The 14,079-nt window shown below is 41.9% G+C and overlaps 1 protein-coding gene across 1 annotated transcript in view; it reads left to right on the top strand.

The window, feature by feature from the left end:
- The window catches only part of enox2 (ecto-NOX disulfide-thiol exchanger 2), a 123,461-nt gene that overhangs the window by 58,252 nt on the left and 51,130 nt on the right, over nucleotides 1–14,079 (top strand). Inside the window, exon 3 of the mRNA XM_085363490.1 lies at nucleotides 3,952–4,083. Coding sequence (XP_085219616.1) covers nucleotides 3,952–4,083 — 132 coding nt within the window. The remainder of the gene's footprint in view (nucleotides 1–3,951; nucleotides 4,084–14,079) is intronic.

Here is a 14,079-nt window from a genome sequence, read left to right as displayed (position 1 = left end):
AAAGTGAAACAGCACAGGGAGTTTCTTACCCCTTTCCCCCCCCATGAGGCCAGACTGTCTTCAGGCCTTGTCTGTCATCTTTACGTCTTCACTTTGTTGTCCTCTTTTTGGGTCCTAAGTGAGACGCAGTGCAGTATAACACTCTGGGCATTTTTGCCTTTGCTACCACTAATCACCAGACCCCTACTAGTTTTATCATAATTAACAGATCAAAGACGCAGAAAGAAGGGCAGTCATGCATTATTAAACACACACACTCTGTACGTATATGTGCCTGTGTATGTTAGTCACGTAAGTCATTGAAAAAATCGTGATCTTTATGAACCGATTTATCCGTTTTGAGAAGGTTTTCATAATTTATCAAAGATAAAGTCGTACAAATTGTCCTCAAAAGGAGATTTTCTACTATTGCGTAAGTCTGATCTTCGTGGTTTTAGGCTCTAAGTATTTTTCACATATGAAGTAGTTTTTTTATTATTTATCTCACATACTCAGAGACAGTTGCAGATAAACACACAGACCTCAGGAGACTTCGGGAGAGGTTTAGGTTAAAGATGTATCAGTTGTTCTGCACATTGCGTCTTCTGCATTAAAGGCATCTAGGGCAGTCATTTTTTCTTTCCTTGTAAATGTATGTTACTGTACTCATGATTCTTGATGGAAAGTGGCAGATTTCTCTTCCAATGTTTTGCCTGAAACTAACAAGTCAGAACATAGTGTGGAACAAATATTTGGGGTATTGGTTTTTCATTTGGTTGGAGGACATGCAGTGAACTTTAAATGTGCTTATCTGTCAGCTCAACCACTTTGTGTTCAGCAATGGAATAATATAATACATGATTGTGGGTTTTTGCTGTTCCTGCTTTGTGGTAATGACTATCATCAGTCCTCTGTGCTTTATTTAGTGCAATGTTGAAGTTCGGTTCCATTTTCTACTTTACTCTTCCGTCAGCATCACATCTATTAAGTGACCTGTTCTTTCTGTTTTTGTCTCTGCTCCGTATCTTTTATGCTCCCTCTTGAGTTCACTCTCTAGGGGCTGTAATAAACCTGTAGTTAGCTGTTAAAACCGTGTGCATTTTAGACTAAATGGCCCCCAGCGTCCCTGTGCCTGCTGTTGGGGCTTACGGCCAATGGGCCTTTAAATGACTTAATTTCCTATCTGCCTCCTGGGGGACCTTTTAGCGAAGCTAAAAGCTGGTCACAGCCCGCAGAGAGTGTCAGGAAAGACTTGGAACGGGTGGACCCCGGCTGAATCAAAATCGCTATTGCTCTAATTGCCACTGGCAAAATCCGTAATACAGACATGTGTCATAGTGATGTGGAGGTGCACACATGTTGGTCTTTTCACAGCATGTCCATTAGTATTTGTTACTGTTAGCATGCAGTCATCATTTTGAGTTTTGCTGCTTAACAAATCAGTAAGAATACAAAGCGGTTGTTAATCATTTTTATGCAGTAAAAGTAAAAGAAAATAGCTTTTTTGAAATTTGACCTTCCCAATTTTCATCTAAGTTGTTCAAGCTGTTGCTGTGAATTTTGGACCTTTTTGGATAATAATTTAGTGATTAATAATCAAATCAGATAAGATGTCACTACTTTGGAAGACATGGGGACATGCTGTGAATAGGCCTTGCTGTCTTTGAAGCTAGACACTCGTAACCGGACTCGGTATATTAGGCATTTGTGTCATCCTAGATATTAAATGTTCAGCTTTATGTGGTGCACACATGTTACTTAAGCTAAGAGCTGAAACTGTATATAAGTTGCTATAAGTTTTCCCAAGTCATTTGACCTTGATGAATACTCTTAGATTCTGTGAGTTATTTAGGCACTTTTTATTCCATGCAGACAATTGGCTGCAAAGCAAAGTGCTCTAATCCGTGTTTTACCAACATTGATTCTGTTATTGGCTCCCTTATCCCAGGCTCCCTTTCCTCTTTTCTGCCAAGGTGAACTTGTGTTTATCTGTTTCTTGGTGTGTGCTCACACATGTGTCTCCCTGTGTTGATCCTTCAGCAGCTGTTTGCCGTTTCTCCCCGAAGATCACTTACATCGATGCGATGGTGTAGGATGATTGCTTCAGGGGGAGCCAAGGCCTGTCCTTAGGGTCATAACAAAATTTAAATTCCTTTAAATATTGACATACAGGGGATGCAAGTCAGAAAAATATAATTGATTTATGAAGGACAGAGTGTATGTCTCCGAGACAGTGGATAGCAGGGTGGTTCGATGCAGGATGGGCAGCAAAAGACTGGAACAGGCTACTGCAGCTGAATTTACTTGACCTGCCACTTGATACTTTAACTTCTTTGACCTAACTAGTCAAATGCATGATAGTTTGAATGTGAGCACCACAATCAAGAAGTACACTGACCTTTAGTGAGGATTTAAAAGTACTTTTTAGAGTGTTGGGCAAAAAAATAAAATTTAGAAAGAAAAATGAAAGCCCTCCTGCAGTTCTCCCCTCTTGTTCAAAGCCCCACCCATCACAGGAAACTCAGAAAAGACCACCACTGAGTCTGTAACAGTCTGCGTCTGTATGGTATGAAAAGACCATGTTGTAAGCTAGTTTTTATTTAACCAGGCAAGAGGACTCTGTTCGGTTGAGGCTGTCACCTGTCAGCCCTGGGTGTGTGTTTGTGTTAGCACTGCAGGTTTCTGTACTGTAAACTGCAGCACAGCTGTTCACCAGAGCTCACAGCCACTCTTCTCTTCCTTTATTCTAACGCCTCAAAAGTGTCCCCAGTTAATAGGGTTGTGTTAGTTAACAAGCCTGTGAAGTCCTCGTCAGCAGCATTATCACAGCGACACACACAATGTGGGTTTTATCGGGCCTCTCTATGGCAGCGACAGCAGACGGGTCTGAAATTAGCAGCTCTGAGAGGAAAGCAAAGAGGCACACGGCATTATTCCACATTCCCAGCTGTGTCTGAACAGGAATACCAATATAGCAGTTGTTGTTCGTCAGACGCACACATTCGTGCACGCGGAGCAGACAGTTAGCACCACAGTCAGCTCTGTCACAGACCTTCTGAGGCGTGAAGTATGTGCAGGCTACAGCTCTTCTCATTATTAGGACTGTTGCCACAGCAACTTACAGGTCTGTCAGAAAGAAAAAGGTCAACCGGAGGAAAGAATTCAGAAGCATTTAGGGCTCTTGGATGGACTGCAGATGGAGAGAATAGGTCCCTGGTTTGTGTTCATGTTGGCTTTTTTTATTATGGTGACCAGAATATGCTTTATTATGCAACACTTGGAAGCAAAACCACAGATCTGGAGTTGTCTGTTTGAGATGAAATGTGCATATTTGTCCTTCTAAGTTGGAGAGTTTTCAGCTTGTGAAGGTTTAGTAGCAGACTGCCTGGCAAACGTGTGATAGAATCAGGATTTATGCTCCTCGCCTTGATAATCTTGGTTTAGCCTTTATTATTTTCTTACTCTGGTTGCAAAAGAAAGCTCAGATCTTTCATTGGAGAACTTATTGGTGTACATTTTTGTGTTGATATGTGCGAGTGTCCTCCTTCTCCCCCCCCCCTCCTCCTCGTGCCTTTCTAAGGCATCTGGCGCCATTTCAGCACACTCACAGAGGCAGAATGTGTCAAAAGGCCAGGCTGTTGAACCTCTGTGCACCAACTGAACAAACGACAACACGAGGAAAAATAGATTCTCTGTGACAGCGCTGCTGAAATCACTGTGGTCAGACTGACTGCAGGGTCACGGTAGCCTCGCCTCTCCTCGCCTCAGACAGAACACAGACTTAAAGCAACAATTTGGCAACTAGACATGCCACGACAGCGCTGCACACTTAAAAACAGTCGTTTACCTCGGTCTTCACCACAACATGGCTCTTCTTCTGCCGTTACCTTTTTGTCATGGTGATTTGAAAGTCACTTGACTGATGCTGACGCTTTTCCTTATCCCTTTTTGTGTGTGTTTGTCCTTTTGCAGAAGGCATCTGCAACATGACAATGGACTCCAACTCGATTACAATGCCGATGTCAGACCCCAACGCCTGGGCGACAGCTATGAATAACCTGGGGATGCCTCCCATGGGAATAACTGGACAACCACTCATGCCAGGTACCAGATTTCTCCATATAAGAACCAATCTTGTGTTGAAAATGTGACTCTGTAGCATGAAATATGAATATGGGAGGAGTTGTCCTCATATAACACAGTTGAATTGCATCAGTTTGATTTTACACATGTTGGAAACATCATTTTGCTGTCTGCAGTTCCCAGATATTGGTGACCCAACACCAAGTATGTTTTGTTTTTGTTGAATTGAATTATTGCATTTATTGCAGTTGCATTTTTGGCATAATTACCTGATTTCTTCTCATCTAAAATGGTGATTTATGTTGAAGTGCTCGCTTCAGAAATGTAGCTCTAGTTGTTAATCCATTCCCTTGATAATTATTTTATTCATCATGGCTACAGTGTTTTCCTTCTGGTTGTTTTCCTTTTAAAGACAGGAAAAATAATGAGATTATTAAACCAAATTGGAGAAGAAAAGGCAGCGTGTAGGCGGCTGTAGCTCGGAGATGGAACGGGTCAACCTGTAATCAGGTGTTCACTGGTCAGATTTCCAGCTTCTTCTTGTGGAAGTGTCATCAGTGTTTAAGTGTGTGGGATCGTCAAACTGATGTATTCATGTATGTGCCAATGGGCAACAGCGTTTTACGTGGAAGGAAAGTGCTATACGAAAGCAAATCTAAGTTTTTACCTGGAGTTCGCCTCCAAAGCTTCTCAAGCACAGCATTTTAATGTCATTGTAAGAACGAAAAAGATGACATTTCATGTGTGAAGTGGGGCCTTTGTGGATTTGTAGCTCTTTTTCTTTGACTGCATTGTCAAGTGTGGATTGACTGCTGCTGTGGAGCAAAGTGGATTGTCATCAGTGTGGCTACGCTGGTCATTTTAGAGTAAGCATATTTCTTTCTTTTTTTTAAACGGCATGAGCTGAGTCACCAAGATGGGATTGCAGGCTGGTAATCTGTTTCAAACTGGCATACACACAAGCAAAGTCTGTCTGACAGATGCTGATATGACTCAGTCCCACTAGGATCAGTTAAAAGGAGCTTTTTTTGTTTTCAAACTCTGTGCTTCATGCAAGTTATAAAAGAACTGTTAAAAAACAAATGTATGCTGAGGTGACTTGTAATCGGTCATTCTTTGTCTTCCACCTTTAGCAAGTTAACGTTTCCTTGCGGCCTTTTCAGGCGGCTGTGTACTGATAAAATGCAGGTTCACATATGCCTATATATTTGTGTACACGCTGACACCGATGGCCTTCTGTACGCTCTGCTTTCCATTAATTAAATGCATTAAAGGATGCATATGAAACACTATTACCGAACTAGTCCTTAGGACACAAAACAAAACACCTGTATCAGCTTATCAAACAAGAACATTCACGCACGTTTTCATAGTTTCTCCCTTTGTTTTAATGAAATACACCAGTATCAGCACTAAAGGCATGTATTGTATTATACCTGCTGCATTATCGCTCAGCACCAAGCAATGACAAAAAATCAGTCATTGGTTTAACTTAGACCCCCGGAGAGCAGTCATTTTGGTTTTCTACCTTAGACCCCCGCGGAGTCATCATTTTGCATTTCTACCTTTAAAAGCCGGAGAGCAGTCAGTCAAATGCTGGAGTCGTTCATATGTATATTAGGTCGTTACCTAGGAATTCTGGAGGGAGGGGAGTGGGGGTGAGTGATTGAGGGGGTGGGGGAGTGGAGTGTTTCAGTTTGCCATCTTAGGGAGAAATCAACACATGTCCTTTGTATGTCCTTTGTTGCTGACATTTATTGATGAAAACAGTACAAAAAACCAACCATTTGTACACATATTTACAAATAATGATAAAAAGTGAGTGAGTACATTTCAACATTTTCAGCAATCACTCACAATCCTGGCACTGCCACGGTATCTGTCGTCTGCATTTACCACATGTGTACCTGTAGCAGTGAACACATCGCACAGTGGCCTGATTTTTTTTGCATCTGTGTTTGACCTGACACGTGTGCATGAAAGGTAGAAGCCTGGGGATGCTAGTGTTAAAAGCAGCTGCTTCAACTGTTTGGAACCTCTCCGTTTTGGGGATTAGAACGGTGAAATTTCATTTATTTGCTCATTTATCCCACACTCTTACAACCTCAAAGTGCATTTTGTATGCGCCAGGTTGAGCTACTGTGTCCCGATCTACCGCTAAAATATCCAGCCTTACCGATTGCTTTGCTATCTATAACATTAGGTTCAGCAGCAACCTCCCACTCTCCATCTCTGATGAGTTATTCTGCCATGTCTTTTCTCTCTTCTCAGTTGAAAGCCTTTCCCTAAAGCCTTTTATAAATCACTTCCCACTTCTTAGCTGAAATGCACTTTCATATTTGAAATATGCCAGGCTGGTGTGTGTGTGTGTGTGTGTGTGTGTGTGTATATGCACTTGGAGGCGAACTGTCTTCCAAATGCACTCCTCGGGAAATATTAAGGGAAACACACACAGACGCAGGCATTGCGTATTTCAAATATAGTAGAAGTCTTTCCAGTAAAGAGAAGTCAGAAGTGACACCAAAAAAGTCTCATAAAGATGGAAACCAGACAGATTTTGCCTGTTTGAAAGTTTTAACACTGATCTGACCATCCCAGACAAGTTCCATATTGCTGACTAAGAATGAAAAATACATGTTTCCTTGATTTGATTTCTGTTTACGGAGTCAGCCAAAAAAACATTCATTTTGCTTATTGGTTCCTTCTGTTTCTGGGACAGCATCAGGAAAGTAAACACAGGGATGAGGTCTTGAAGACGGTTCTGTCCAACCAAATGGCAAGAGAGCAATGTACTTGCTTACAGAGGAGGTCAGCCCTTAATTCATTTTCCAGCTAGCTGCTGGAAGACTGACTGTATAAGGTTTGTATTTTCTGCAAAACATACCCACCTTTGGTAGCTTTTCAGCCTAAACTGGCGAAGTCAGTTGGTGTACTTGGTGGTCATTTTGGTCAACATCCAGCTACGAATGCAGTTTTAAGATCTTCCCCAAACAAATCAGTTCAAGGGGGAAACAAACCAGACTCTGGTTCAGTCAGAATAAACAACACAGATTTGAGATGAAAACCAATGCTGGAAGGTGGACATAAACACATCTTTTCAAGAGTCTATATTGCAGCTGAAGTGTATGTGTGAAGCGGACTGATGGCCCCCTACTGAGATTCTCTCTTGGAACTTTATTTGCAGCAGTTGAAGACCTTTTCAGAGCAGTAATTTAAATTCATAGCAGAAAAGGCACACAACTAAAACACTAATGATGCCCGTACCAGTAATCCAGGGTGCACAATATGAGATCCGTGAAACTCGCACCTGTAGATGGAATGCAGCAATTAGTGTTATTAGCCGCACCTGCGTGTCCAAGGAAAATGTCTGCTGTGAGAAAGGCCAATTAAACTGCTTTTAAACTTAGTCAGACGCTCAGACAAGTTTGCCTCAGGTCAATCTTACAACCTGATTTTGATGTGGTAAGAAGGAAAACGGTGTGTGTTTGTGCGTGTTTGTGTGTTTGTGCGTGTGTATGAAAGAATGGCTTCGAGGCCGACACACCCACACAGATGTTTTCTGCTGTCTCATTAGACTTATGCCTCAGTTCAGCTCCATCATAAAAGATTACTGGTAGTGTATAACTGGAAGTAGCTAATTACACTTCAGTACGGTTCTTAGGTATATTTTACCAGGCTTGTAGCACATTGATCAATGGTTTGATCAATGTGCTTTCATCCGACCACATTCTTACTGGTTAGGCAATCATGGGTGTGACTTCTACAATAACGCTTTCATTTAATATTAAAATTATTTTAGCTGTATTATAGCTTGCATGTTGACATTTTGATTGCCTTTAATGCGAGCTGACTGACTTCATGCAGTATCATGTTGATGGAGCTGAGAGAGGGAGGTGTAATTTATTCCACTCCAAGAGGTGCAATAAACCAGCAAGGGAGTGAAGATGTTGGTCAAGTGTTGTTTGTTCACACCCACGCGACCTTAGGAAGAGTTTTCATCAGGCAAATGCCATGTGGTGGGTTTAGCTTCAGTTTTCAAAGCATTTAAATCTCGATTAGAGTGAAACATTAGATGGCAGAAGAAATTTCAGAAGGGTGATGGGTTGAGCCAAATCAGAAGATCTGCTGTTCATCTGCTCTTTATGAACGGAGTTCATCCCAGTAAATTCTTAAACACTCAGACTTTATTCAATTACTCTGCAATGAACATCTGGACTCGAACCCTATTTAAAAATAAATGAATAAATACACAGCTGACAGCTAACTTATAGTATTCTGTCAGCAGGCTGTACAGAAATGGAAATTGATGCTTTCTCAACCAGATAAACACCACAAAAATAATTATATGTAATATTGAAATGTGCGAATTGTCTTATCATCTGTCTCCAGTCAGAAGGAGTTTTACATTTTCCTCCAGTGCATTTTCCACTAATTTCAAAGCATGAAAAAAAACATGCAAGTGGATCCACTTGAGCACAACCATCTTCTTTGCCTGTCTCAGTAGGACAAAATAGCTCAAGGTTAGCCACTATACATATGTGCATTCAGCTTTCATAAACTGTTCAGTTCTGTCGTAGAGGTTTCTTTTGGTAAATTTAGATTCTTCCGTTTCATTATGAACTCTTATGAAATCTCTGAACACGAAGCAGGAGGCACACACACTCATCAAAGACTTATGCTGTCATGCAGCATTTGTTGCCAGGGCACCTTTGCCTTTGAAGAAATCCAGGTGGATTAGTTATTGATTCCCCATCATGACTGTACATCATCTTTTTTTCCTTTTATTTTCACCTCTAACCAATGGGGAGAACACTCTCTCGGTCTTTTTGTCTGTCTTTGATTTTTGACGGCATTTCTGCACGAGTACACTTTGTCATATGTTTCCTGCATGTAGAGTTATGTGAGATTTTTATGTCAGTTCTAGGTTCATTCATTAAACGGACTGCCTGTGCCAGACCACTTTCCCGAGACATTAAAGTCTGCCTCTGTTTCATCCACTGTGAGCCCAGAATGTATTTCTACACTGCAGAGTCTTTCCCTGCCTCCAGCCAAGTTGGTTTATCCAGACAGACAGCTGGATAAACAGACTTCTGTGGGCATAGCCTTCAACTCTCTGCAGCCTCTCAAAGTCTAGTGCACATCTACAATGATGACAGTTTTATTTCTGTAGATGGACTGGGTAATGGTTATGTATATTAGAAAGTTTTGTGATGTGTGTTTGTGTTACACAGAGAGAGAGATTGGACTCGGGCAATAGGCGTGAGGTTGTACATACTGTATGATTTATCTTTATGCTGCAGAGGATTTTTGTGGTCTGCTTCCAACTGGTGCTGGATGGTTCCTAGAAGTTGCTTGAAGGCTTTTGTGATTGATTTTGTTTCCTTTTGTTTGCATTGTATTTACCTAACTAATTCAGTGTCCCCATACTGTTGCTGCTTCTGTCAATTCTGAATAAATGAATATATCTGTTGCATTTATGCATGTCCTACAGGAGGGATCTGCTTGCTTTTCAGGGGTTTCATACTCTTTGATTTCCTGTTTAAAAGGGTTTTTGTGGATGTGGAAAAAAGAAAAATTACACTCAAAACTGCCCTCTGTAAAATCAGCATGCTGAACTTTGATTTTTTCCTTTTTCTTCAGGAATTGGGTTGTAGTAACTGATTACCATCTTTAAATGTGCACAAAGTAGTACTTGAACAGAACTTTGAAAAGAAACACTAGTTGACGAGTTCAGCGCCTTGCCTGATGGACTAACAGTGCACCATAAGTAGCCTAGTTTAGGAAATGTCAAACTACAGCCTGCTGCATTGATGGAAGGAGTGTTTTTCTGGCTTATGTAAATTACATTGAATTGTGCAGACCAGCATCAGCTTGAGATATTTAAGAAAACTCTCACCCACCCCCCAAAAAAGAGCAGAGAACCGAAAGAAACCAGAGACTAGAAAACCAGACGCATGCACATATGCAGTAGATGTAACTTATGCCATTGTGCTAATATTAGTTCAGTAGGTCTAATAAAATAAGCCAAAGAAGTAGTTACTCACATTACAGCCACATTGAAGCCCCAAGGTACCAGCTAGGTGTGGTAGGTTTTAGTGTAAAGGGTAAATGAACACGATAGCTTGGAGCCTACTAGTACAGGAGGTTGTTGACAAGGCCTAGCTTTTCCACACAGCTCAGCAGAGAAGTACAACAGTCCCGGAAGCAAATAACACAAATCATCTGAGGAGAAGAGGCAGCAGGGCAAATTGCATCTCAGCAGGGGAGGAAACGCACATCCAGTACAAATGGCAAACTCTATTGATCGGAAGGCCAGACTTCAGGACAATTGAATGTAAAGAATCTGACCCACGTGTGACAGCGAAGGTGGGGTCTATTGTATCTGTAGGAAATATTGATTGGAGTGTATGGTCCTGAACTCTAACAGTGTCACTTTTAGTGAAGTCGTGCTATTCTGCTGACTGTGTGCAGTGTGATACCAGCAGTTCAAATAGTAAGGTGAAGCCTTTCATTTGTCAGGAATTCAGAAGACTCAGAGGTAATGGAGTTTGACAGTCAGTCTTCCCCCAACATCATGGGGAGTGATCCAGTGTTTGAAAGTGCCATGGGAATTTTAGAGGGGAGGTTGTAGTCAAAAACAAAAAAGCTCAAGTTGTTAATCTGGTTATTTTTGTTCTTATAACCAGCAGTAATACAACTGGTTACATTACATTACAAACAAGGTTTGGAGGCCTATCTCCACCCACCACCACTTCCCCTGCCAGTGGCGGACCCCCTCAGGTGTCGGTGCGTTGGTGGTTCTTTGTGTCTGGGGGTGGGCGTCCAGGTACACACCGGCTCACTCCTTGGCGGCCGCTTATCGGGGCCTGGAGCCTGGGGCTCGCTTGGGCCCCTTCGGAGGTGGGGTGCCCCCGGCCTCTCGGCCTGGGGCTCGGTCACTCAGGCACAGCTGGGGGCCGGCGGAGCTCACGGGCGCGTCACTGCAACTCCCCCTGGCTTCTGCTCCGCGGCTGCTGAGTGAGCCCTCATCTGGGACTCTCCTCAGCTCTTACTGGAACAGTGGCGCGGCTGCCCCTCTGTTGGTCTTCCATGGTCTCTTGTGTTCTGGGGGCCTCTGGATGTCTGGAGTTTTGATCTCCTCCATACCCGCTTCACACCCCGGAGGACGGGGCTGTGGCCCCCCCACACTCCCTAGCAGATCGTTACATGGAGAAACCTTTGGAATACAAGCGCGCTGATCCACACAGGTATGCACACAGGTGTTCACTGCTCGTAGACCCAAATTACACCTTTCTTGGCTGCTACTTCGAAGCACATCTGTCCTGCGTGCTGCACAACAACATTGAATATTTAGTATTTACTGCTGTTTACACTTAGCTAGATTAATGCGATGGTGTTGTGTTTAGTATGTTGCTTTGTTTTTTTTTCTGCTTGTTTTCTATTCTTCTCTCAACAGGTGATCCAGGAGATTTTTATTTTTTTTCTCCCCCCCCTTTCTCACTGTCCCTCTCCCCTTCTGTTTTTCCTTTCCTTCCTCTTTCTTTCTCCCTTTCCTATCCCTCACTCATGTCTGTCCCGTCTGTAACATCTGAAAATAAAATATAATAAATAATAAAAACAAAGATCGACCAAATGGACCAATACGGCAATGCCACGATGATCCATTTGGCAAAGTAAATCCATTGGGTATCCTTGTTGGTCTTCAGACAACAATTCTGATGGCTAAAGAACCAAATGGGACAGGCAAAAAAAAAAGAAAAAAAAAATACATTACATGGTGCAGTCGTCTGAGCTGAATGCTCGTGGATAAGTTGACATCTTTAACATTCACAAAGCTAAAATAGTGAAAACTGTGATAATGGAACAAATGTTGCAAACAGTAACTAGAACATCTGGTTTCAAGATTTTTGAGATCTGACACAGATATCCTCCGCATGTCCTCCTCCTAGGGGCTTCACCTTGTATTTCCCCTCCCTTCGTAAGTATTCCCTTTAGTCCCACACATCCAGACTATAAGCAGAACCAGATTCATGGCTATAGAGTTACCCCTGTACATTTCTCACTACATACAGACCTCCCAAGATGGTTTTAGTTATTTAAGACAGTATAGTGTAACCGCCATTCTGCAGAGCAATTGGCCTGATTTGAAGCCTGCGCAAGTTCCCGATCTTTGTTTGTTTCTGATACAGAAAATCGAAGTAGTCTCCTTCATTTTTGTATACACAGTTATTAGGCTTTGTTTTGAGAGAGATTCTATAATTATTACTTGTCGCTCAGTGTCTCGCACTTCTAATAATGCCAGTAATGGATCACTATATTTCACAGACTTTATCTCATGTTCTTTTTCTTTTTTTGTTTGTTTTTGATATGAATTAACTATTCAACTAATATGTGCACCAACCAACAGCTGGTGCCTGATGCCACATTGCAAAGAATATAAACACATATATACGTAAAATTGTTGTTTTTATTCTTGGTCTCAGAATATTGTTGATGGATTCGGATATACAAATATGCTATATATAAATAGTCTTTCAGATCAAACAGTGGTCAAAATTAATTTGGCTTTGCCCATCAAGTCCCAGTTACAAAGAAATAACCATTGCAGTAATTTCTTTCCAATAATATGAATACACTGTTAGAGTGACCACAGCAAGTAACATTTTAACTCTTATTAGGGTCAATACAAATTGCCAGTTATTGGCTATAAGGTTAAATCTGTTTTGCTTAACCAGTAACTTTTGACTGGCTCAATGCTCGCACCACATTTTAGACGAGTAAAAGACTTCTGTAATAATCGTTATAGTAGATGTCTGTTTTCACACAAATGATGGCTTTGATTAGCTAATTTAGTTTCTCACATTTGGAGACAAATCTACTCTTTGGACAAAAGAGAAATTTGTAGGACTAACAGCAGATGCTGGCTTGGCCGCACACATTAGGAAAGCATTCGACACTTCACACACACGTATTTGCAAGTTTGTCAGAATTAATTTAGATGCAAATATATTTGCATGAATACACACACAAGCTCAAACACTCTGGAGAATATATAAGCAGACTCCAGGGACAGACAAGTGTTCCCTGAATAAACAAACGTTCCTTTGTCTGTCGCTTCCCACTCATCCTCTTTCTTTCCCCACAGCTGCCACGAACCCCTGCACCACTGTACACACTGTGGAATATATAAAAAGTTAGTGTCATGCCTCATTACTCATTTAAAAAGGACTCCTCATATGATAGGATATGAATCTGGGCTCTCTCGTTCTCACGCATTAGCTCACCTGGATTAACATCAGGAAATACATTACATGACAGTCATTCCTTTGCCGTAAGCGTTTTCCAATCCCTGGACTGAAAGCTGTGTCCCTTTCTGCTGACTGCTCAGAAGCAGCAGTGGGACGATGCCAGAGGTTTTTGGCTGCACGTAGGCGGACAGAGCGGAGAGGCAAAGCCTTCCCCTACCTCGACTATACAATACATGTGGAAAAAAATAGAACAGTACTTATAGAGCTGCTGAAATAGGACTTTTCTGACCGTTCTCACCAATCTACTTCAAATGTGTTTGCCTGTTGTAGGCTATATATTGTTAAAAGCTGGATTTCTTATGGAGATTTGAGTATACAAGCAGCAGATGAAGACAATGGACTTTGGAGGGCAGCATAAGAGAACTGATTCCTATTTGGATGTAATCGAATAGAGAGATGAAATAACTTTTATGAACAGCAAGTAGATAGTTTCTCTCTATCCTGCAGCTTGCAGCTCACAAGAAATGTTGCAGTAAAAGAAATTAAGTCTGAGATGTTCATATGAAAATGTAAAGGGGGTGACTTTTGGTAGAAATTGAGCGAGGCGGCCTCTGGTAAGGTTCCAGGTGGCATGGGTAGCTCGCCTCATTAAAGAATATTATCCAGCACTGCCTCACGACAGCTGCCTATGCCCCCCCACCACCCACCGCTGACTCTGCTAGAAGGGACGTTTACCCTGGAAATCAGAGAGGAGAACGGGGGAGGGAAG

The sequence above is a fragment of the Diplotaxodon limnothrissa genome, linkage group LG2 (assembly GCF_057381915.1).
Source record: "Diplotaxodon limnothrissa isolate DT_005_m linkage group LG2, D_limnothrissa_male_GT1.1, whole genome shotgun sequence".
Lineage (NCBI taxonomy): Eukaryota > Metazoa > Chordata > Actinopteri > Cichliformes > Cichlidae > Diplotaxodon > Diplotaxodon limnothrissa.
This window is presented reverse-complemented; position numbering and strand designations above follow the sequence as displayed.